Below are 22,615 nucleotides of genomic sequence, written 5' to 3' on the forward strand. Positions count from 1 at the left end.
GTATTCGCTCGGTCTATAAATACATGTGCTAACCCAGGATATGAATAGCTGATTGATAGCTGCTGTCATCCATCCGAGACTGCATTCTGATCTGACCAAAGCTTTCAGATTATTCACCATCCTTAATGCAAGGGCATATTCAAGAGACACACATGTTGAAACTGTTATATATAGAAGCAATCGATGCTATCAGAGCTTCAAATGCCTGCGATATGAAAGGAAGACTGATGGAAAGATAAAATGACTCTTACATAAAATCGTTTGAGGATATAACTGGATATAACATTGTGGTTTCGAAATATACTGTACAACCGTAGCCACAGTAATAGGTGAAAGGTGTGATAAGGGCATCCTCACAGCAAAGACCTTGATCACTCTAAACTTGTAGCATAAAAATAAATGCAGTCATGACACAGACTGCATTGTAATATTTTAATTCTTTATGTAATCAAAAAAGAAAAATAATAATGAATGGTAAATGTCAACTTTACTATCGAAAAAAAAATGTTATCATCATACTAATCAATATTTTGCTCAATTTCTATATTTCTATATGTGTTGTGAATATGACAAAAAATGACCCATTTATGAGGAATATGGACCGTTGTCAAATGGATTAGACCAGTGGTTCTCAAACTGGGGACCCAAAATGGATCCAGGGGGCCACAGATTTTATGGCAATATTTTGTGCTTTAAATAGCCAAAATAAAGCGTTTTTTTAATATATTTTTTTATCTTTAAGAATTGCCTAATCCAGTTGTTATCAAACTTTTTTGTTGTAAGGCCCCCTTTGTGTAGAGTGCATCGCTTTGTGCCCCCCCAAATTAATATATATTCTTAGATATACCAAAAACATATTCAGTCACAAAATTCTGGAACATCACTACTTTTGGTTGGTTTTCTTATTTTTCTTATGTTGGATAGCATAACATCTTTGGAAAGTCTCTATATTTCATAAAATGCCATAAAATCTGTGGCCCCTTGGATCCATCATGGGCCCCCCCAGTTTGAGAACCACTGGTCTAATCCATTTGACAACGGTCCATATTCCTCATAAATGGGTCATTTTTGTCACATTCATAACACATATAGAAATATAGAATAGAAAGCATGTCTGTTATATGGCTGCTATTTAAATTGCATATGTTGTCAATGATGTTTAAAAAAAATCTCTGTTTTTTAGGTTGTTTATAAACCCATGCAATGCACAAAAAATTCATGGCATGTCTGGTGGGGTAATAGGGTTTAAATCAGACAGAAGACAACTTGTGTATATTTTGAATATTTGAAGTGATTGAAAGTTGTGTCACAGTTGCAGCTTGATTTTTTTAACACGCTGTACTGTAAATATTCATTGTATATTTCTGATATATATATAGAGTATAGATTTCCTGCAGACTGATAAATAAAGATAGGTTGAAATTGCATAGCAATCAGCCAATCAGATTGGAGCTGGTGCTTTTAGCCAGTCAGTTGTGTGTGCAATATATGAGATAGTCAGTGAACAGTTGTTCGCACAATACTTTTACATATCCATTTATTCGATGCTTTAATCCAATTCAATTTACTTTACAAATGAAAGAGCATTTAACATTCTAAGTTTTTGTTATTTTGGATTCATTGATCAGCCTATTGACTGGGTTTCCGTCCAAAGCATGTAACCAAATTATGGCTCCATGCGCAACGTGCCATTTAGATATAAGTTACGTGTAGTGCAATAACATTTAACGCGTTTCGAGGTCCAGGAATATTTTGAAACATTCCAGAGGCGAGAGATAAGACAGAGTGCCAGACATACATTCAAACATGTGCATAAATTGGCTCGCTGACATTGAAGATATTGGTGTTTTTAGAGGAGAACATTGTCCTCATCATGACCTGTTCATGGCCAGTAACCTATAGTGCCCCAATGGTGACATAACTCAGTAAAATGGATTCCCGCTGGCAGCGAGCCGATAGGGGAGGAAAAGAGATGAACTGATTAACTCTCTTTCTTCTCTCTGTGTATAGATGCTGTTGGGACTGTGCGTGATACTGTACATGTCAGTGGCCTCACATATCACCAGCAGATGATACGCATCAGTACAGTGTGCATGTGGAGTGTTCAGTGTAATATCAGAAGGGACTTGGACTAGTCTGTGCAGTATTCCAGAATGCAATTCCCATGTATTTAATGCAAAAGTTGAATGTAAGTTTTTGTAAGAAACACAAGTTTTTGAGTTCCCGAATCCAGTTTTGATGCTTAGAGACTTTAAGCTCTCACTTATGCATTGCAAAATACAGTATGATTTTCTTAATGAGTATTTTCTGTCTTGTTGAATAAACAGCCTTGAACAAAATAAATATAAGCAACATAATACAAGATTTTAAAAACTCTTAAAGGGACAGTTCACCCAAAATGGAAAATCCTCAGGTTGTTCCAAAACTGTAGAAATGTCTTTGTTCTGTTGAACACAAAGGAAGATATTTGGAAGAATGTTGGCAATTTTCGCTATAATAGTAGAAAAAAATGTTGTTCTGTTTAACACAAAACAAGGTATTTTGAAGAATTTAGAAAAACAAACAGTTCTGGGGCAACTTGACTACCATTTAAATTTTTCCTGCTATAGTATTCAATGATGTACCAGAACTGAAACTTGCAAACATTCTTCCAAATATCTTCCTTTGTGTTCAGCGGAACAAATACATGTATACAGGTTTGGAACAACTTGGGGGTGAGTAAACGGTGACAAGATTTTCATTTTTGGGAGGAGTATCCCTTTGAGTTTAATTAAATTAAAGTCAAATAAAAAAGTCAAATAGAACTTCTTAAACAAAAAAGAGAAAGAGAGAGACAGAGACAAAGGTGGAAAAACAGCAGAAATGAAAGTAAATTTGAGTGAGCAGCCAACAATGATTCCTGGATCAGTGTGATTGGTGCAATAAAGGGGCGTGTCAAGTGTAACCGAAGGCCTCAAACACTCACCAGCTACTACTACCACCCAAACTGATCCAGAACCAGCTGAGCATGCAACAACATACTGAACTGAACTGTAAAATGTGAAACAGTTTGAAACATTGTTGAGATTTATTCAGAAGTCCAAAAGAGACACGTGTGAGATTATTATGATGTGAACTTGATAAATCACATAATATTTCATATTCTTAATATTTTAGACGTCATCTTGTGCAAGAACAATCTGCAAGATATTCATCTATTTTGATTAAACCTATTTATCCATGCAAATACGATTGCACTGGAACCATCTCCAGCATCTGTCTGCACATGTGTGCACATGCAGACATATCCCAGCAGGGGGCGCTTGCATCACTGGCATTGACTGCAGACAAGACACCACTGGCACACTTGTGTTGTTGACGTGTTTGCGGCTGTTGCCTGCATGCTCATGGTTTCCTTCAGTTGTCTCTGCTCTTCCTACAGACTTAATCGTCCAACACGAGTGTTTTGGTGCGTGAACGAGTACGACAAACTAATCCCAGTTGCTGTCTGATGTTGCACACAGACGCAGAGATGATGTTTGCTCATATTTAGTCATAGGAAGGACTGGGACCATTCACTGCGTTTTGTATTCACTTTACTGGGTTGGGTTAGTTTGAATTTGGCATCTCCTCTCCTTTGGGGTAAACACAAGCTGCTGATGGTGAGCTTCGGAACGGGTGGTGTTTTCACCTAAAATAACACCTGAAGGGGAAAATCATGTTGCATAATCTGCAGTTTCAGTAGTTGTAGTGAAGACATGTAATTTCTGGTATTTCCGATCTATTTCCGTGTGCTCACCCCCTGCTGAAGAATCCGACTTGAGCTAGATGGTTGTTGTTTGCAGCTCCAAGCTTGACATGATCTGAACCAGCATGGTACAATAACCGTTGTAATAAATTTTTATTTAATAAAAAGTATGAAAAAAACAAAGGCATGTAAAAATAACTTGGATTGCAGATTAATATTAATATATAAATCACCGTTGTTGCAGTTTATGTCTTGTTAGGAATGTTTTATATGTTGCAGTGGTCTGTTAAAAAGCTTTGTGGTAATTTACAAGTAAGATAAAATCATTTCATCTCAATATTTCATGCTCGTGTTTATTTGGTGGATGTGAAAGCAGGGTGATATACAGCCGGCCTGTCATTATCGCAAAATAATCCCCATGAGGGAGATACAAGACTCCTTGTCTGGGTTTATTTTGCGATAATGATGGGCTGGCTGTATATCACCCTGCTTTCACATCCACTAAAAAAACACATGGGCATGATGGGCGTTGAGCATCACTTAACACACATTCTTCAGAGCTCTCTTGATTATTTAGTCATGTTGATTTAACATTGTTGTAATATTTATCATATTAATAACTGTGATATGTTTTCTGTAAAAGTAATCTTCAATAAACACTACTGCACATGTTATGTCTAGCTGCACGAGAGTGAAAGGTGATGGACATGGAAAAGGTTGTTTGTTCATTTGAGGAAGCCCAAGCAACTCGGATCCTCAATGAAGCAACCATATCCTCCTGCTGGACAGATGCCTGTCTCCTGCTGCATGCCGGTGGTGAGACCTTGGCCTACACACCCTCAGATATTTCTGTCTCTCTTTCGCTCTGCCTCGCTCCAGCTGCACACAAAAGAGACAGAAAGATTAGAGCCAAAGTAGTGAGACACACACGTATCCCACCCTCATCGTTTTCTGGCTTCTGTGTGGCGCAAATATACAGCCGAGGAGAAAAATGAAAAGACCACTCTAAAATTATGTTCAGTTTACTATTTCAATGAACTATTTATGTAAAATGATCATTTTTGTGAACTAGTGAGAACATTTCTCCCCAGTTCCGAATGAAGATATTGTTTTTTATTTGCATAAGATGAAACAGGAGAGACATTCTCTCCGTTTTGCTGTTGGATGACTTGATGTCACTCCTGAGGTTTGCTTTTGTTGTAATTTAACAGACACTGGACTGGAATTGCCACAATACATGCAGAAATGCTGATTAAATGCAAAACTGGTGTGCTTTCTTAATGTTTTTTCTGTGGCTGTATATTTGTGCAGAATACGCAGTTTTTATATGCAGAAGATGCTCAATTTTCCTGCTTGCCTAACCTGTGTGCTATATTCTGTCTTCTGAAGGCATATGATAACTTTGTGTGAGGAACGCTCGGAAATTTAAGTTCATATCTCTTTCCAGAAGTTCAAAACTATCCTTTGGCTTTAATGTCAGCAGTGTCAAATGCCATTGACCCTCACGTGTCATATAGGGCTTCAGATTGCGTTGCAGTTGTACTGCTGACTTTTTTTATGGAATTGAATTAACATTCTCTGTTAATTTTCATTATCTGAGTGTACATTTTTATTATCTGCCCATCGCGTATCAGCTGTAAAGCTAGGTTACGTTATGGGAGTCACAAATATCAATAAATTGTACAATATAATACTACCAATACGCATAATTTTAATATGATAAAGTACGTTGTGTGTTAAGCCACTTTAGTGTTTTGCAGCATTGAAAGATGTGATTATATCAGAAGATTGAGATTTAGGAGACTGGCCTGCTTTGAAATAGCCGTGTGGTTTTGCACATGCTCAGGACAAATAGTAAAGCATCTGGTTTGTTTTACATGGGCACTGAATGAGACATCAGATGGAATGTGCTTCACATACACGCCGAACAGCTGCAGACACACACACGACGCCATTCAAAATGATGCAACAGTCACCAATCAAAACTTAGAATATCACAATTTTAAAGTGGACCATCATTGAAAAATTCATGTTAAACTTATTATTGTTTTGTTATATGCTATGGAAAATATTTGACGGCATTTTACAGAGAGAGTTACAGTAACCACATATTATTGACTGTTTGCAATGCTTACAGTTTCTTAATATTAGGATGTTTTAATACGTTATAACAACAAAATCTAAGTTAACATTTCTTCAATAGGCCGATAATTTTTTCAATCAAGTTTTTTCTCTATAACAATGTACTGCAAGTAACCTTACAAAGCATATTATTCCAAAATACATTTGTAAAGTATTTCATTATTTAGCGTGACTATGAATTAGGAAGGGAAACTTCTATAGTACAGAATGTTTCATGTATGGTTAAAGTTTCAAGTTGGAAATGCCAATTATAAAAGTGACCCAATGTTGTATTGCACTTACACCACAGAGAGCATTTTATCCTTACATGGATGTTGTAAAAATGCCTTTTGCGTGTTAGTTGCAGTCAGGATTCATCTCTAGATTAAAAGCAGTGTACTATGCAGATTCATCATATGGTACAGAAGGATGCTGCGAGACAGATTCGGTAGATGGTTTGGTTTCTGTCTGACAGAAGAACAGTTTGCAGGAACACAGAGATAAACAATACGTCAGATGACAGGAATGCAATTCGTGTTAGAGTGTAAACATCTGCTAAACTCCTCTGGATCTTCGTTGGTTCTTTTTGCTTCCAACAGATACACCTTTTCACTTTCCATGATGTAAATGTACCTTTATAGGCTTAACAGTGTTTGGCAGTTCACAGGTCACTAAAATCACAGCTCAAGAACGGTGTGACTATTGAATTGCAGAGAACATCTGCGCATGTGAAAATGTTCATATGCGTTTCACTTTTTAAACCCACATATGGCACACATGCCGGTTGTAGCAACAATTTTGCCTCTAAAAAAATAAGTTATATTTATTTTAGTTATATAAAGTAGATTAAATTAACCTCTCTTTTTTCTTTTGGAAAGCACAAGGGACCACCAGATCTTATCCCAGTGCTGTAGTCCTAAACCCAAGGGCTTCATTTTGTACAACCTGCTATTTTCCCAACCTTCAGAAAAATGTTTATTCTGCACCAAAAAAGCCCAGTTTCAAATTGCCTCCCTCGAATGTTTGCTGATGGATGTCCATTTGGACAATGCATGTGTATGATACTGTAGCTGTATGATAATCTAACATCTCCCTCCTAGAACACATGATAACTGTTACAAACACTGAAAAAATGTTAATGACAATCTGCCCCGGCTTATATACAGTATTTACTTTCTAAGGCATGTTACGCCGCACTGTGCGCTATTTAAGTCAATGTAGAAACTCCTCTTCATTTTTCATTTCCTTTGTAGAAAATTCTCACGAATCCCTTGGTCATGCTGAGGGTGGAAAGGCAGCAACATCAAAATTAAAGGGACAGCTCACGCAAAGAATAAAAATTCTGTCATCATTTATTCACCCCCATGTAATTTCAAACTTGTATGACTTTCTTTTTGCAGAACACAAAAGAAGATATTATAAGAATGTTGGTGTCCAAACAATCTTGGACCCCATTGACCTCTATTGTACCGTATGAACATGAAGCCACTGAGAGTTTTCTCAAAATATCTTAATTAAGCATAGATAAGCTTATCCGAGATAAGCATAATAAAATAGAAAAATCCGCCTTTAAAATAAATACTAGTGGTTATATAGATATTTTGAAATAGACTGTTTCAGCAGCAACAACTTTAACAAATGTTATGTGGCCAGAACGTAACTTCTGGTAGACCTCCGCAAAAAATCTGTAACTGTTGAGTAGTTTTAATTTAATACAATTAATATACAGTACAATAAAATAACATGAATATAAAATTAATAGTTATATTACTAGCCAGACCGATAACCAAACACAGACCAGAAGTATACTTTGGTCTAGGCACATGCAGTCGATGAAACGTCTATATTTTGTATACATAAACAACATAATTAGATGTTCATTGGTGTCCAAATAGTTTTTGTAACAATATTCGGTCTGTATTTACTATACGTGTTTCATTGGTTCTGTATTGAAGATTTCATCTTCTCTTTCCACAGTCAGCTGATCAGCGGCACACACTGAAGTCAACTGTCTCGCACACGCTCTGTGGTTTTACATGTGCTCCTGGAAACGCTCCGTGACCATTGATACAGTTAATGTTGAAGAATCTGTGGTATGTAGCCTGACCCCTCCCTCCCCCCCACAGACACACACACACACACACACACACACACACACGTTTATTTAACAAGTCAAGGGTAGGTCACATAGTGCACTCATGACTCCAGGGATTCATATCATACGACTGTAGAGATGCTGGTGTAAGCATCACTTTTAGCATTTTTGTGCATATCCCTACGGACATCAGGCTGTATTATACAATCAGATTTAGGATTTGGCATGTGAAGACATTCTGCTGACATTGACATGAAAGAAAGTAACCAGGAGGCAAATGCTCACGCTTCCTTAGCAGCTTAGTTGATCTAGGAACATTTTCTGTAGAATTTGGAAAATCTAGTTTTGGGTATTTTTAGTACATTTCTTTAACGTGTGAAAAATTTTGGTGTGAGAAATACAGTATTCACAGTAATTTGAATGATCACTTTATAAATCCTACAAGCCTAAAATAGTTTTTAAATCAGTGGGATAGATGTTTTCTGATGGTCCTGTCTTTGTCAGTGGAATGTTATTTACTGACAAACTGATAAACTGTGTGTTGACTTTCCGGATATTCCAGGGAGTGACGTGGAGTTTCCCTATGGGACACAGGGATAAAACTTCATAGATAAGGATTGTAAAATGATTTAGAAGAGAGAGAATTCCCAAACATGGAAAATATGCAGGTAGAATTTTAGCGGATTTAACTAAATGAATTATACATAGAAATGTGTTATGGAATCTCATATGTAAACATAGCTGCAATTCTAGGCCGGCAGATTTGACAGCCTTCAACCATAACCTGAACCCAGACCTGATCTAACGAAAACCAGATTGTACCCACCACTTCCCACATGAAAATTAAACCGGCATCTCGACCTACAATAATTCTGCTGAAAAACCATCTAAAATTATAGTTTAAAATCATTCTCCTCTAATTTAAAGCTTGCTTAAATACTTTGCAGTGTACGCTTATCTGCTATTTTCTAAAACATATTCACACTCTTTATTCTAACTCTAAAACTGTCTTTCTCATGCAGAATTGAATTCTGGGAACTGACAGCACATTTGTCCTTTAATCACTATGACTCGTAACCACATGAACCCTGTAATAATCTCTGTGTGTGCTGCCTATTCTCATGGAATAAATAGATGTGTTTGGGGTTGTTCTTTCTGCAACTTTATGGCCAGTTCTGTTCGCCATACCACAATCTGATTACAAGTCGACATATACTCCAGGAAATGGCTACTGGAATTCTTTTGGGAATACAGTACTGAATTCACTCTTTAGCCTCCTTGAGTGTCCATACCATCTGATAAAAATGAATTAGGTCGGCGTCGGTAGCATTGTGGTTAATGCGCCGACACAGCGCCGGTGCGCTCACGGTGACCTGCGGTCCTGCTCCCATGTCTCCTCCCAATATATTCCTGTCAACTCTCCACGTACTATGTCATCAAAGTCATATAAAGCCCCCCCCCAAAAAATGAATTAGTGTGAGTGGAGTTTTGTGTGAAAACGTCCTAGATACCCTCCCTGCATCCGAAATCGGGTACAGTGACAGTATGTACTAAATTTGATAAAGTACACACAGTGTGCGTGGATACATTCTGGACATTCTGCACTGCATCCACCATGTTAACATTGTCGTGTGACCCGTTTGATTACTAACAACAGCTGTGGTAATAATTCACTCAAGTAATACATTCATCACGAGAAATATATTTTTTGGTAATTATACTGTATAATTGACTCTTAAAGAGCGTTTATTCCAAACTTTTAGATGGGGTAATGTCCATCCAGTGCATACTGAGAAATCTCATTGGATACTGTAGACCATTCGGGTATTTCTCGCCTGCCGTTTTTTCAAAATGGGGTTTCAGACATACTTTTTATTACGCACACTGATTTATTTAGTATAAATACTATATAGTATAGTAAGCTGTTTTGGACAAACTCAAAGGGGTAATCCCATAATCAAGGTTATTATAGTGAACTAAAACTAAAACAATTTTGTTTATTGAAATAAAAAAATATTGGCCTTAAAAAACGTAAAATAATTGCCTCAGGAATAAACTGAAATACGTTTAGGTTGAGGTACTAAAATTATTAACTGAAAATAAACTAAAATAAATCTTATCTTATATAGCAACATAAAAATAAATAATAAAATGACAACAGCACATAACAAAATTGCTAAGCATTACAATAAAATTAACTAAAACTAAGTAAAAGTGTATTCAAAATATGAATAAAGCTACGATAAAACTAAAAACCGAACTACAGTATAATAACTGGCCATAATGAATTGCAATGCGCTCATTGATATAAATCTATCTAAGAAAGCAGGAAAACAATAGAAATATGAATTATAACTATTTTATTTGACACAGAAAATGTTAAAATAATATTGTTTTCAGTATTTGCATGTGCTTTGTATTTTTATGCTTATGTTAGCTCAACATCATGCCAACAGCCAGCTTCACCAAAATGAATTGTAAGCCCTGTCTCCTGTGTGCTTCATGTGAATTCGCTCTTGTATGAGGTATTATTTAGTTAAGGTGCTTCAGTTTTATTATGGTGCAGCTCACCATTGCTGTAGAGCCCAGAACCTCTGAGGTATTAAATGTGTAACGTGTGTCAATGGTGACAGTGAGAGGCAGCGAGCATTTTGTACACATGTAATAAGAAAATATTTTGTTTCAACATTGCATTGGTCTGCCATGTTTTTTTTCTTTAATAATATTGTTTTAGCTGTATTTGCAATATTATAGCATGAATTATCTCTCATATATGCTTCCTCTTTGTTTATCAGATGTGTTCTCTCATGGCATGATCTCAACACATAAGATCACAGGTGCAGGAGATGCCACACGTGTTGATGGCACGTGTAGCTGTGGGTGAAGAAAGTGTTGCTCTGGGTGTGTGGTACGGAGTTAAATTTAGAATAGAAGCGCCACAGAACATTGAGAGAAAACATCAACAACCTGGGCGTTGTGGTTTTCTTTTTAACAGCTTTTCCCCTCGGAGAGATGATTATATGACCCAAGCAGAACTTAAACCACTCTGTTGCTCGAGGATCTAGAAAATAAAAGAATGTGTGCGGTAAGTATAGAATTAAAAATTCATTAAAATAAAAAAGATGGACAGTTCTGTAAACATTTGCTTAGGGTAACCATACAAGCATTTGCAATAAAAAAAAACTCTTGATGTGATGAAACTCTTCCCAAGTTGGTCCATTTCCAAAGGAAATTCCTCCTTTCACAACTCTCCAAAGATTTACAATGTTACATTTGCCTTCAAACAACCATATTAAACTCGACATGTGCACATTTTAAGGCTTCTCACACTAGGCTTAACCCAGGGTTAATGACTTTTTTAACCCAGAACCGAGGTCATTTTTAAGCAACATGTTGAGCCATGAGTTATAAACAAAAGGACCAGGGCAGGTTTTGCAACCAGAAATAAATACTACATAGCAGTGCCAAAGGTATGCAAGTGTAAGAGATGGAACATGATAACCTAGGACTATGTTAACCTAGAGTTAAAAATGACCCTGGGTTAAAGGTAAAGTGTTAAAAATGTGTTTGCCACTATCACAGCATCGCCAAATAACTTTTTGGAGGAATTAAACTAATGTATGGTTAAAGGGATAGCTCAACCAAAAATAAAAATTACCCTTTTAAACCAGACCGACAGATCGTCGCCGACACATTCTACCAAGCGGTATTTATTTTACCATAACTCTGCAACCATTTGTGCTATCAAATTGAATTGCTCCTAAAAGTAGACAAACCTTTTGAACATATATGGTATATTACGGTAATGTTTTGCGTTCTGTCAGCCAATCGCAGCTGTTTTCGTGGAGAGCGGCAGGGGCGAATATGAACAGGTAGTTACGGAGCTGCTGTTTTCGTGGAGCGCTCTAATAAATTTAGCAAACAAAACATGGCAAAGAGGAGATACACAGCAGAAGAGGCGATTGGGTTGATTTTTGACAATGAAACGTGAACTGGGTCGAAAAAGGCTCATGAATGAAAACCATGTACATGAGTGACACTAAAAATACTTTTATGCATGTACAGTATATTTTCTGAAGGGCTAGATTCTTTCGTTCTTTCGTTTTTTGAGAATTTCTAAATAAAAATCAGTAAAAAAAATATTATTTTTGTCTATTTCAATTATATTTACAAACTCGCAACACACATTAATGGTCAATAACCTGAATTTATTTAAAGACATTTGTTTTCTGAAAAAATGATACCTTGCACATGATGATGGCACATTGTGTTAGAATTTGACAGTCAACAAAACAAAATGTGTGAAAACAGCCTATTTTTGCTTCAGGTTGTAAAGGGTTAATTCGCTCTCATGTCATTCATAATCTGTATACGACTCTTTCTTTTGTGGAACACAAAAGATGACATTTTGAGAAATGTGTTTGTGGTTTTGTGTTCATACAATGGAAGCAAATGGGGGTCAATGTTGTTTAGTTACAAACGTTATTTAAACTATCTTCTTATGTGTTTTCTGCAGAAGAAAGAAAGTCATACAGGTTTGGAATGACATGAGGTTGAGTGAATGAAGTTTTCACTTTATTTTCCTGCAATTAATTCAAGATTCTCAAAGGAATATTGTCTGTGTAAAACCTCAAAACATCTGGCACTATAGTAAGTGACTTCACTGTCAGTATTAGTCAGTTCTGTTTTAAGGTTTCACAGGCTGTGACTGTTCAGTTCTCCATCCGAGCTCCAAAACAAGCTTTTTTAAAACTGGGAAAATCTAATCATTCTGAACAGCTAAACATTTCCACCTCTGAGTTTGAGTTTATTTCAACTCAAATATGTGTGTTTGTGTGGGTGGAACTGGAGGTGTTTCCTCACATTCCTCTAAACTCGACAAGAACATTTACAGCATTTATATGGTGACTACGTCTTGGCAAACTCGAAGACAATACTCTGTATTCTTCCCAAGACCATGTGCTCTCCACATGTGACATCACGCCCAGAAACACAAAAAGACTTCATTCAGAAAGCTGGTTACAATGTTGTCAGATAGTGGCTGTTTCACCTACCCAAACGATGACTTAAAGTAATAGTTCACCCTTTTATTCACTTTCAGGTCATTTAGAACCTGCATATGTCTTATGTGGAACACAAAAAATATATTTTGAGAAATGTCAGTGGTTTGTGTCCATACAGTGAAATTCAGTGGTTTCTAATGTTGTTTGATGACCAACGTTTTTGAAAATATCTTTTATGTTCTGCAGAAGAATGAAAGTCATACAGGATTTGAATGATGAAATAATTTTTGGTTAAACTATCCCTTCAAGTTTAACCAACCACACACCAGCAGAACATTGTATCTTAACCATTTAGGCTTTGTATGGCATACAGATTTTGGTTGTTTTACTGTAGTCTATTTTTATTATATGAAGCTAGATTATCCACATACACTGTATGTGAGTTGAAAAATAAATGTGTCCTATGCAGTGTTGGATGTAACTAGTTACTAAGTAATTAGTTACTGTAATTTAATTACTTTTCCCTTGAAAAAGTAAAGTAAGGGATTACTCTTATTTTTTCTGTAATTTAATTACAGTTACTTTTGATGTAATTAAACTAAATACTTTGTGTAATATACTGTATGTGTGTGTGCAATCGTGGAATTGACATCAAAATTCAAAGTCTAACTTTAAAATCTGTGCTTTAATGTATAATTCTCACATTTGTAATACTTTGGTCAGTTAATAAGAGTACTTTATGTAGTTTAATATTATTTATTTGAATGAATTAAAAGAGCCTTTTCATTTCTATCCTTGAATCACTTAACTAATCAAGGTTGATATAGGATATAGAAAGTAATTATTAATAAGTAACTAAATACTTTTTGGAGAGAGTAATTTGTACAGTAATCTAATTACACTATTGAATATGTAATTAGTAACTAGTAATTTATTACTTTTTCAGAGTAACTTACCCAACACTGGTCCTATGGTGTGACAGCAAAAATTTGCATAAGTAGCATAAGAAAGATTTATCTTCATTGTTATTTTATATTATAAAAATAAATATTAATAATATAAAACAATATATTATTAACAGTTTGTTTTCTACATTATTGCAGTCACACCACAGACACGTGTACAGTATACAGTATTTCTCAACTACCCATTTACAATAATAATTATATCATTTATTTACGTTTCTCTCACCATTTTATCACAAATTTTCATTATGCTTGTTGCAATGCATTCTGGGATTGATTCTTTAGGATGCATGCAACGCTGACAAAAGATTATTTTAGAAAGCAGCATGTTGCCTTGTGTTGGAAACAGCCTGTGCATCAGAAGCATGTCTGTCTTTAAATGCTGTCTAGGATGGCAGCTTTCTTGGATTTAGAGCTTAAGTCTCTCTCTCTCTCTCTCTCTCTCTCTCACACACACACACTTCCTGCAGGCCGTCCTCATCACCATCAAACGTGAGCTTACTGCAAAACTCTCGACTGTATGTTGCCAAGGAAACTTGTTTTAGGTTGAGGGTAAACTGACAGTGCTCCTCTGTCACACAGAGATTTACAGTACATCCACAAAGAAGGAAGTAAATGGGTTTTCACTTCTATTATTATATACCTATACATAATCTTTGTTTAAAGGGATAGTTCACACAAAAATTTGATTCTGTCATCAATTCACACTTATGTCATTCCAAACCTGCATGACTTTCTTTCGTCTGCAGAACACAAAGATACAAAGCCACGGAGACACTTCTCAAAATATCTTCTTTCGTGTTGGTCACATACAGGTTTTGAACGACATGAGAATCAATGACGGAATATTTATTTTTGTGTGAACTTTCCCTTAAAATTGTGTCCTTGTTTATTATGTATACATTTCAACACCCTTTATTTATTGTAGTCTGTCTCTCTCCAAACAGAACAGAATACTGAAAAATGTTTTAAGAGCTTAAGAGAAAAAGGGAAATGAGAGAGAGAGGGAGACCGCATTTCTCACTCTGTTACAGTAAGACAGCACGATAGGACACACACGCCACGGTCACAAATCTTCAGTCATCCTCCCATGACTGATCACTGATATCTGTCTCTTCAGGAAATACCGCCAGCGGCTCAGCGGACGAGAGAATTGCATTTCGACCGGCAGACAGGCAGAAACAGGTGCTGCAGGCGTAGAGAGGAGGAGCAAAGACAAGCCGAGCAGCGCAGCTCAACAGAGGAATTCTCAAACAGCTGTCCGGCAGACGTCCTGCCTGCGAGAAGTAAACGCTCAAGGGCAGAAAAAGAGAGAGAGAGAGAGAGAGTGAGCGAGAGAGAGGACGAAAACGGCAACACGCCGCACCACCCAGAAGCTACAGACTACAGTTTGGGTCAAGGCACCTACGGGACAACAACCACAGCGTGGAGAAACGGGGACGTTAATCTCACACGAGCAGGTAAATCAAATGAAGATCTTTGTGCTTTAGAAATGATACTTTAATTGTGCATGATTTTCTGATGAAAATAAAAGCTGAAAATGTGTTGTTTATGTGTTATGTTATGGTTTTTTATGAAGCTATATTAGCAGCCGGATAGGACACCGGCATCCTTCGCAGGGGATCAGCATCCAGATGTTTTTTTCAACACGATTAATTTCTTATTGAGTGCAATTTAACAGGATCATGTAGATTTCACGATGCAGTTGCTCACACGGTGTTCTCATGAGACATGGCGTGTGTGTCACGCAGAGTTGGTCTGCTATTTCTGGTTGTGAAACTTCCATTCATGCACATGGTTGTCATTACGACACGCGAGGATGTGCGGCACACGACATGTCGAGCGAATTCCCTCGCAACCGCACCAACAAAAGCTGAAGAGGGCCAAGCAACCCGACACCTGGTTCCTCTCCTCTCTGCTGTTTTCTGTCCCGCTAGCCAAGCGTTTTGCTATAAGAGAGCTTCCTTTCAGGTTCCTCAAATACATTCCTTCATCCCACAGCAAACAGCGACTCGACTTTCTCTTCTGCGTGCTGCAAGCCAAACACAACAGCGGCTCAAGAACAGAAGCATCGGAGGTCGATTGCAGGGTGTAAAAACATAGTAAAACACGAGCTGAATTAAAAGAGCCTCGGCTCCACCCGGAGTGTAATTGAGGGTTCTTTCATACTGAACGACTCGAAACCTCAAACTGGACGATGTGCCATTACTCATTGTGGGATTTGTCTTTAATCATTCAGAACATTGTCCAAAAAAGAGGGTCTCTTGTGGTGAGGAATGAAGGGTTTTACTGTAGGCTTGGAGACGAGAGCTTGACCACTTTACTCTTGTGTGATGTGGGGGAGTGTTGTGGCACCTGTAAGAAACAGCCGAAAGCCATCACGATGCAGATGAGCTTTAAATACAGCATCCTCTCTACTGCTTAAATCAGCCGAGACAGACGGGTGGTCCTGCTTTCGGCCAAAAAAGGCCATGGCTAAAATAGGTCAGAGGGAGAATCAGAAGTGTCTGTGTACAGTGGGTATGTCATCATTAGCCCTGTTTAGATTATTGCTCACAGTCGCTCTAAAATTAATCTGACCCACATACTCCACACGTGAGTTATTCATTGAGTGCCCACAGTACTGAGAAAGCATTGGAATGAGATCCGTCATCAAACCCTGTACTGTAACTCATTCACACTTTGTTTTTCTCAGCCTGTCTCAATCTGTCTCATTGCGTCTCATTCTGTCTTCACTAGTCTCACGCAGTCTCACTCCCATTCAGTCTTTACCCTGTCTCTGGCTGAGTCTCATTTTTGTCTCAATCGGCTTATGTCTCATTTTGTCTCAGCCTGTCTCATTCAGTATTTATTGTATTTCACTCTGTCTCATTCTGTCTTCACCGGTCTTACACAGTCTCATCCAGTCTTCATCTCTCATTTTGTCTCATTTTGGTCTCAGTCTTTCACACAAGCACATTTAGACTTATGTCTCATCCAGTCTCATTTTGTCTCATTTTTGTCTTTACACTTTTTTCAATTGTCCTTACATAAGCCAATTTAGGCTTATGATTCACCCTGTCTCGTTTTGTCTCATGCTGTCTCATTCGGTCTTTGAAAAAAATATTTTTCACACATCCCCATGCAGGCATTCAGTCCCATTCAGTCTTCTCTTCAATTCCGACTCATGGAGTCTCATTTTTGTCTCACGCTGTGTTTTTTCAATCTTTTTCACACAATCTTATTCAGACTCGTGTCTCATGATCTGTTATTGTGTCTCATACAGTCTTGTTTTTGTCTTATTCATTATTTGTCACACAGCCCCGTTCAGGTTTATGTCTGTCTCGGTCTCATTGTGTTTAATGTTGTCTCGTTAATGTCTCGTTCAGTCTTTTATCTTTCAGTCTTCGTTCCTGTTTAGTCTCATTTTTGACTCATTCAGTCTTTTTCCATCTTTTTTCACACAGCCCCATTCAGAGTTCTGTCTCGGTCTAATTTTGTCTCAAGCCGTCTCATTTTTGTCTCAGTCAGTCTTTTTTGCAGACTTTCCAGACAACCTTATTTAGGCTTATTTCTTATTCGTTCTCAATATATTTTACTCTGCCTCATTTGGTCTTAGTCCAATTCCAATCCCAGTGACAAACTAATTTAGTCTCACTTCGTCTCATGCTGTCACTTTTTCTTATTCAGTCTTTTTTTCGCACAACCTAATTCAGGCTCATGTCTTATTCAGTTTCATTGTATTTTACTTTCTCTCATTCAATCTTACCCCATCTCATTCTCTTTGTCCCAGTTTATATAGTCTTTCACATAGTCTCAGGCCCATTCAGTCCTCTTAAATTTAGGTCTCGTGTAGTCTCATTTTTGTCTCAATCAGTCTTTTTTGTAAATATTTCTCACACAACCCCAATCAGACTCGTGTCTCATTCAGTCGGTGGATAGAGGCGTTAACACATTCAGACAGCACCAGCCTGCTGACATGCACTTCTGGGATGTGTGTGATGATGGGACAGGCGGGGGCGGGGGTGGGGGGGGTAGATAGACCCTCTCTGCATTCTGCATGGGCCTCAGGGCACTTGTAACATTTGCCTCTGGACTCAGTCCAGCAATGAAGGCTGCATACAGGATGTGACCCTGAGATAAATCCATATCAAGGGGTGTGAGGCATCTGCTCTACTTGAAAAGCTCAGCTTCACACGTGCGTAACTGTTGTGTTGTGTTGGCTTGAGTGGTTTGTTATTATTTATGAGTCGTGAAGTTTATTCGAAGGCAGTTTACACCTGCTGTGATTTTGGCAGAGCAGACCTACCCTTAACCTCAAATTTAATCCCAACCTTAAAACATAACTGTAATTTTACCCAGAGGAATACTGTATTGCTCGGGGAGATCAATCAGATCAGTTTCATGTACAGTAAATAAAAATATACAGTATTGTAGTGAAAGTAGAGTTCAGAAACTAGTGTGATGGAAAAATCTGACCTTGAAATCTTGACAAATCAGAGCAAAGTTTGAGACATTGCTGGAATCTTGAACTCCTGAAGAGACGCGTGTGAGATTCAGGAGAGAAATCTGTGAAGGCAGACTCGAGGTAGAGACGTTTGTGAATTTTTTTCTTTCCCATCTGAGCCTCCCGGGGAATTCACACACGCGCTGTCTTTGATCTTGCTGTGACAGGTGCTGTTTAGAAATGTGCATGCTTTGTCATCAACAACCACACAACCAAATTCCAATGTTGCTGTACATGCATCTACAGACTCAAGTCAAAGAAGTTGAAGATTAAAATAGGGAAATGAGTGAATGGTTTCACAGAGATGGAGAGGCGAGCAAGAAGAGAAGAATTTTGGGGGAGGGAGGATAAGCATTCACCACAGAAAAAGCACAGCTCCTACTGTACATAATCCAAGCGCATCTCCGTTTGAGCTGTGACACTTAAAACACTGCAGCGTGCACACACACACCACACGCACGCACACTCATGTCGACACATTCTCCAGCCATCCCGATGTTTGTCACGTTTATAAATAGTCTTCCGTTTGCTGGTCCAGCGAGGTTTATTTGTGGTTTGCTGCATCAGTGTCCAAAAATGCTTTTAAAGCCCTCTGGGCTCATCTCTTTGAGCTGGCACTTAAAACAGACACATGCAGCATCTAAATGCCTATGAATAATGCCATTCATTCAGTTAGGGGACATACATTTTGCTGGACCTAAAAATTTGTTAGGGGATTGCGCACAGTTTTACTCTTCCACGCATGCGAGCTGTGACAAAAAGTTTTTTGCATGTGGCTTATTCTCTGTCGAAATAAAAATGGCTTTAAGTTTTGAGTGTTTTATAGAAGCTGTTTCACAAAGAGCAGGAGCACGTTGGGAATGTGGATGTTTTTACAGTCCTGGTCCAGCCGCTGCTTCAGTGATAGCAGTGTGTTGGTGAGGGTCGGTGTTTAAAGACCTCTCAAAAGGAAATATGTCCATAAATGGGCAACTCTCTCTTATGATCTCTCTCTCTCTCTCTCTCTCTCTCTCTCTGCAAACTCTCTGATCTGATACCACTCTGTACTTCTCATCTTTATCCCTAGAAATCCTCTCTCTGTATTAAAACAACATTAATAGAGTAACTTTACCGTAATTTTGGAAAAAAATAACCAACCTAGTTCGTAGCATAGAGACGAAATTTAGAGTCTCTTGATTCGTGTTTATGGACATAAATTCTACGAATTCCCATCAGACTGCGTTGATAAATATTTATACGTATGAAAGGTGCCGCATATTAAAATATGTTAGATTGAAAGTCATGCAGGGTGACACAAAAAGGGGGAAATTCGTGTCTATGAACACGAATCAATAGATACATTTTGTGACAATGACAGACAGTTTTATTTATGTTAGCTTGTTTTTGACAATTATTATAAAAAACCGGGGTTATTGAGAATATAACTGTTTCCAGATGGCACGAATCTCATACGAAGCTCCTTCAGGCTTCCAGGTGATCTTCAAACTGTTTTAAACTGTCAGACGTGACTTTGACTTTAAGCTTTTCTCTGTCTTTCTCCCTGTCTGTCTGTCTGTCTGTCTGTCTGTCTGTCTGTCTCTCTGTCTGTGCTCTACGTATGATCCCTCACATCCTACCGTCTGTCTTAAAGCAGACAGCTGTGTCATATTAACACATGTTAAACAGCAGCCAGCCCCGCACCCGCTGCCATGTTTTTCTGTGTCACTTTTATACTAATCTTAGTTCTTGACATTTCTAATAAGATGGTTTGCAGTGAGAATCTGCTTTTAGATAGAACACAGTTTTGTCGTTCTTGTTTTAATTGTGTAAGAACTGTCTTTGAGTTTGAGTTTTACCAGCAGGTTAAATAGCACAAATAATTAGGAGTTATTTCAGTTTTTACTTATTCCGTCTCCAAAATACATATAAGAGATAAGATTTTCTTTGATCTGATGGTACGTGCCATGAAAATTGCATTCTTTGTCAAAATTGCTTAAGATGCAGTGTTAAATTTACTTTGACATTTAAGCTCATAAAATATTGTATAGTCTTGAACACAATAAAATCTTAACGAAAACGGAAACATTTTTCTCTTTCTTCCCAGGTATAGGACATTATTCCAAACATTTGATCTGGATTATCTGCGTCTCGAAGGATTAAGGACATATTTAAAGCTCTTCGAGAATGTAACCCTCTCCCTTCCCTTGGGAGACTTTGGAGCAAGTTTATCGTACATCTGAAGATTTACCATAATCCAGAGTGTTCCTCTGTCCTCTCCGTACCTGCTGGACTCTAAAGCAGCGATGCCTGCCAAAATGCCCATCTACCTGAAATCCACCAACAGTAAGAAAGGAAAGAAATGTCGTCTGAGAGACATTTTGTCCCCCGACATGATCAGCCCACCTCTCGGCGATTTTCGCCACACTATACACATTGGAAAAGGTGGAGAGTGCGATGCGTTTGGCGACATGTCGTTCTTGCAAGGAAAGTTCGAGCTTCTACCTGGGAAAGGTGGAATCGTTCGACCACAATATGGCACGCAGGGTGTGTTCACGAGGGCCAACAGCGCCTCCGATGCCTCCTGTGTTGAAACGCCATCGCCTGTACTGAAGAACGCCATCTCCCTCCCAACCATCGGGGGCAGCCAAGCGCTGACTCTACCTTTGATCTCCACCACCGTGTATCCGGTGAACCAGGACCCTTTGGAGCACCTAGATGAGCCGTCTAATCCTCCAGTCGGCTCTGTTGTAAGAGAAGATCTGGAAATCCTACAAATGGAGACCTTGCTCAAGTCCATCAGCGTATTTAGAAGCGACCCCAGTCCTGTTCCTGAAGAGGACGAACGTTTGATGAACCACGTGGAGACGCCTGAGAAATCACCAGCGAAGAAGAAGATGATCCAGGGCGGTGAAAAGGAGCTTGAAACATTTTTATCCGTCTTTGTTAATGAGAACAGCAGTTCCAATGGGATCCACCGCAACGGCGACTTCGAGTACAAACAGGAGATGTTCAGCATCCAGGGTGATTGGGCAGACAGAGATAGCGGCGTGGAGGAAGGCCGTTTATGCGATTCTGACTTTGAGCTCTCCAAAAGCAAAAGCCACTCGCAGGAGTCGCTCACGCAAATCACAGGATCCATTTTTACTCTCGAACTCGACTTGGGTCCATCCATTTTGGATGACGTACTCAATATTATGAATAGGCCGATATCTTAGGCTGTGACTTTGAACGAGAACCAAAGGGAATTTGCTCTGCCCATAGAGAGACTCGCTTGTCAAATCAAAACGTGCAATGTGACATTTGGGAAAATGGACTGAATAGGCTGACCAGAGTATGTTTTTATGTTTAGCTTCAGAGTGTTTCTGCATACTTAGTTTTGATGGATGGAGGGAAAAATTTATGCAAAAGATCACACACCCATTGTGCCTTTTAAGTTGAAAGCAGTTTAGCATGTGTAGATGCCAATGATATTGTACATGCAGATAAAATAGTTTGTCCCGTGTACTGATGTCCATGCACAACGTCATGCAATAGTAATGCTTGTGTAAATTCATGCAAGCCGTCACATCACCGTTCATGCACAGATATATTTATGATTGTGTCATTAACCACATTACCAAATCCTAATGGTGTATACTTTAAGGCATATCGTTTTAAATTGTGAAGCTAAATATGAAATAAATAAATAACTATTTTAGCTTGGTATTTTGTGTTACTTTATTCTCTTAAATCTGATTTTTTTTGTATTTTACTAACCATTAAATTGACATCATTTTTGCACTCACATTTTGTTAGCTCCTGTATTTTTTAAATAGTATTTTTACTAAATGTAATGGCAGGTTGTATTGTGACAACTTACCCCATACATAACATTTGTTTTGGGGCATGTTGTCACGAGAGATCAATGCATGTTTAAAATATTTTTGTCAACAAAAGTAGCTTTTATGTGGGGGTTTTGTATATTGAAATTCACATCAAAAAATAAACCCACGCTGTAAAAAATGCTGCCTTAAATTTTGAAGTACAATCAAATTGGCTTTACAAGTGATTTCAACTTATTTATTTATTGACAGAATTTAAACTCATCAAAATAAGCACTTTCTAATTTTTAGTTTAGAACACTACATTCTGAGAGAAATATTGCAGTCAACAAGTCAGCTGTGTTTAAAGGCATTTTGGCATGTCTAAAAATGTCACTTGTGTACACTATTTACTGAAGACTACCCATAAATATCCATA

General features: G+C 38.0%; 1 protein-coding gene across 1 annotated transcript; it reads left to right on the forward strand.

The window, feature by feature from the left end:
* Positions 1 to 14,983: 14,983 nt before the first annotated feature.
* On the forward strand, positions 14,984 to 22,037 carry LOC130559278 (cdc42 effector protein 3-like). Its single transcript, XM_057342248.1, has 2 exons — positions 14,984 to 15,371; positions 20,481 to 22,037. The coding sequence occupies exon 2, from the start codon at positions 20,680 to 20,682 to the stop codon at positions 21,589 to 21,591; it is 912 nt and encodes a 303-aa protein (XP_057198231.1). The 5' UTR covers positions 14,984 to 15,371; positions 20,481 to 20,679; the 3' UTR covers positions 21,592 to 22,037.
* The last annotated feature ends 578 nt before the right edge of the window (positions 22,038 to 22,615 follow it).

Source organism: Triplophysa rosa, linkage group LG9 (genome assembly GCF_024868665.1).
Source record: "Triplophysa rosa linkage group LG9, Trosa_1v2, whole genome shotgun sequence".
In the NCBI taxonomy this organism is placed as follows: Eukaryota; Metazoa; Chordata; class Actinopteri; order Cypriniformes; family Nemacheilidae; genus Triplophysa; species Triplophysa rosa.

What these genes read in the sequence shown, in the direction of transcription:
- LOC130559278 (XM_057342248.1), top strand. Translation starts at nt 20,680, where the DNA reads ATGCCTGCCAAAATGCCCATCTACCTGAAATCCACCAACAGTAAGAAA.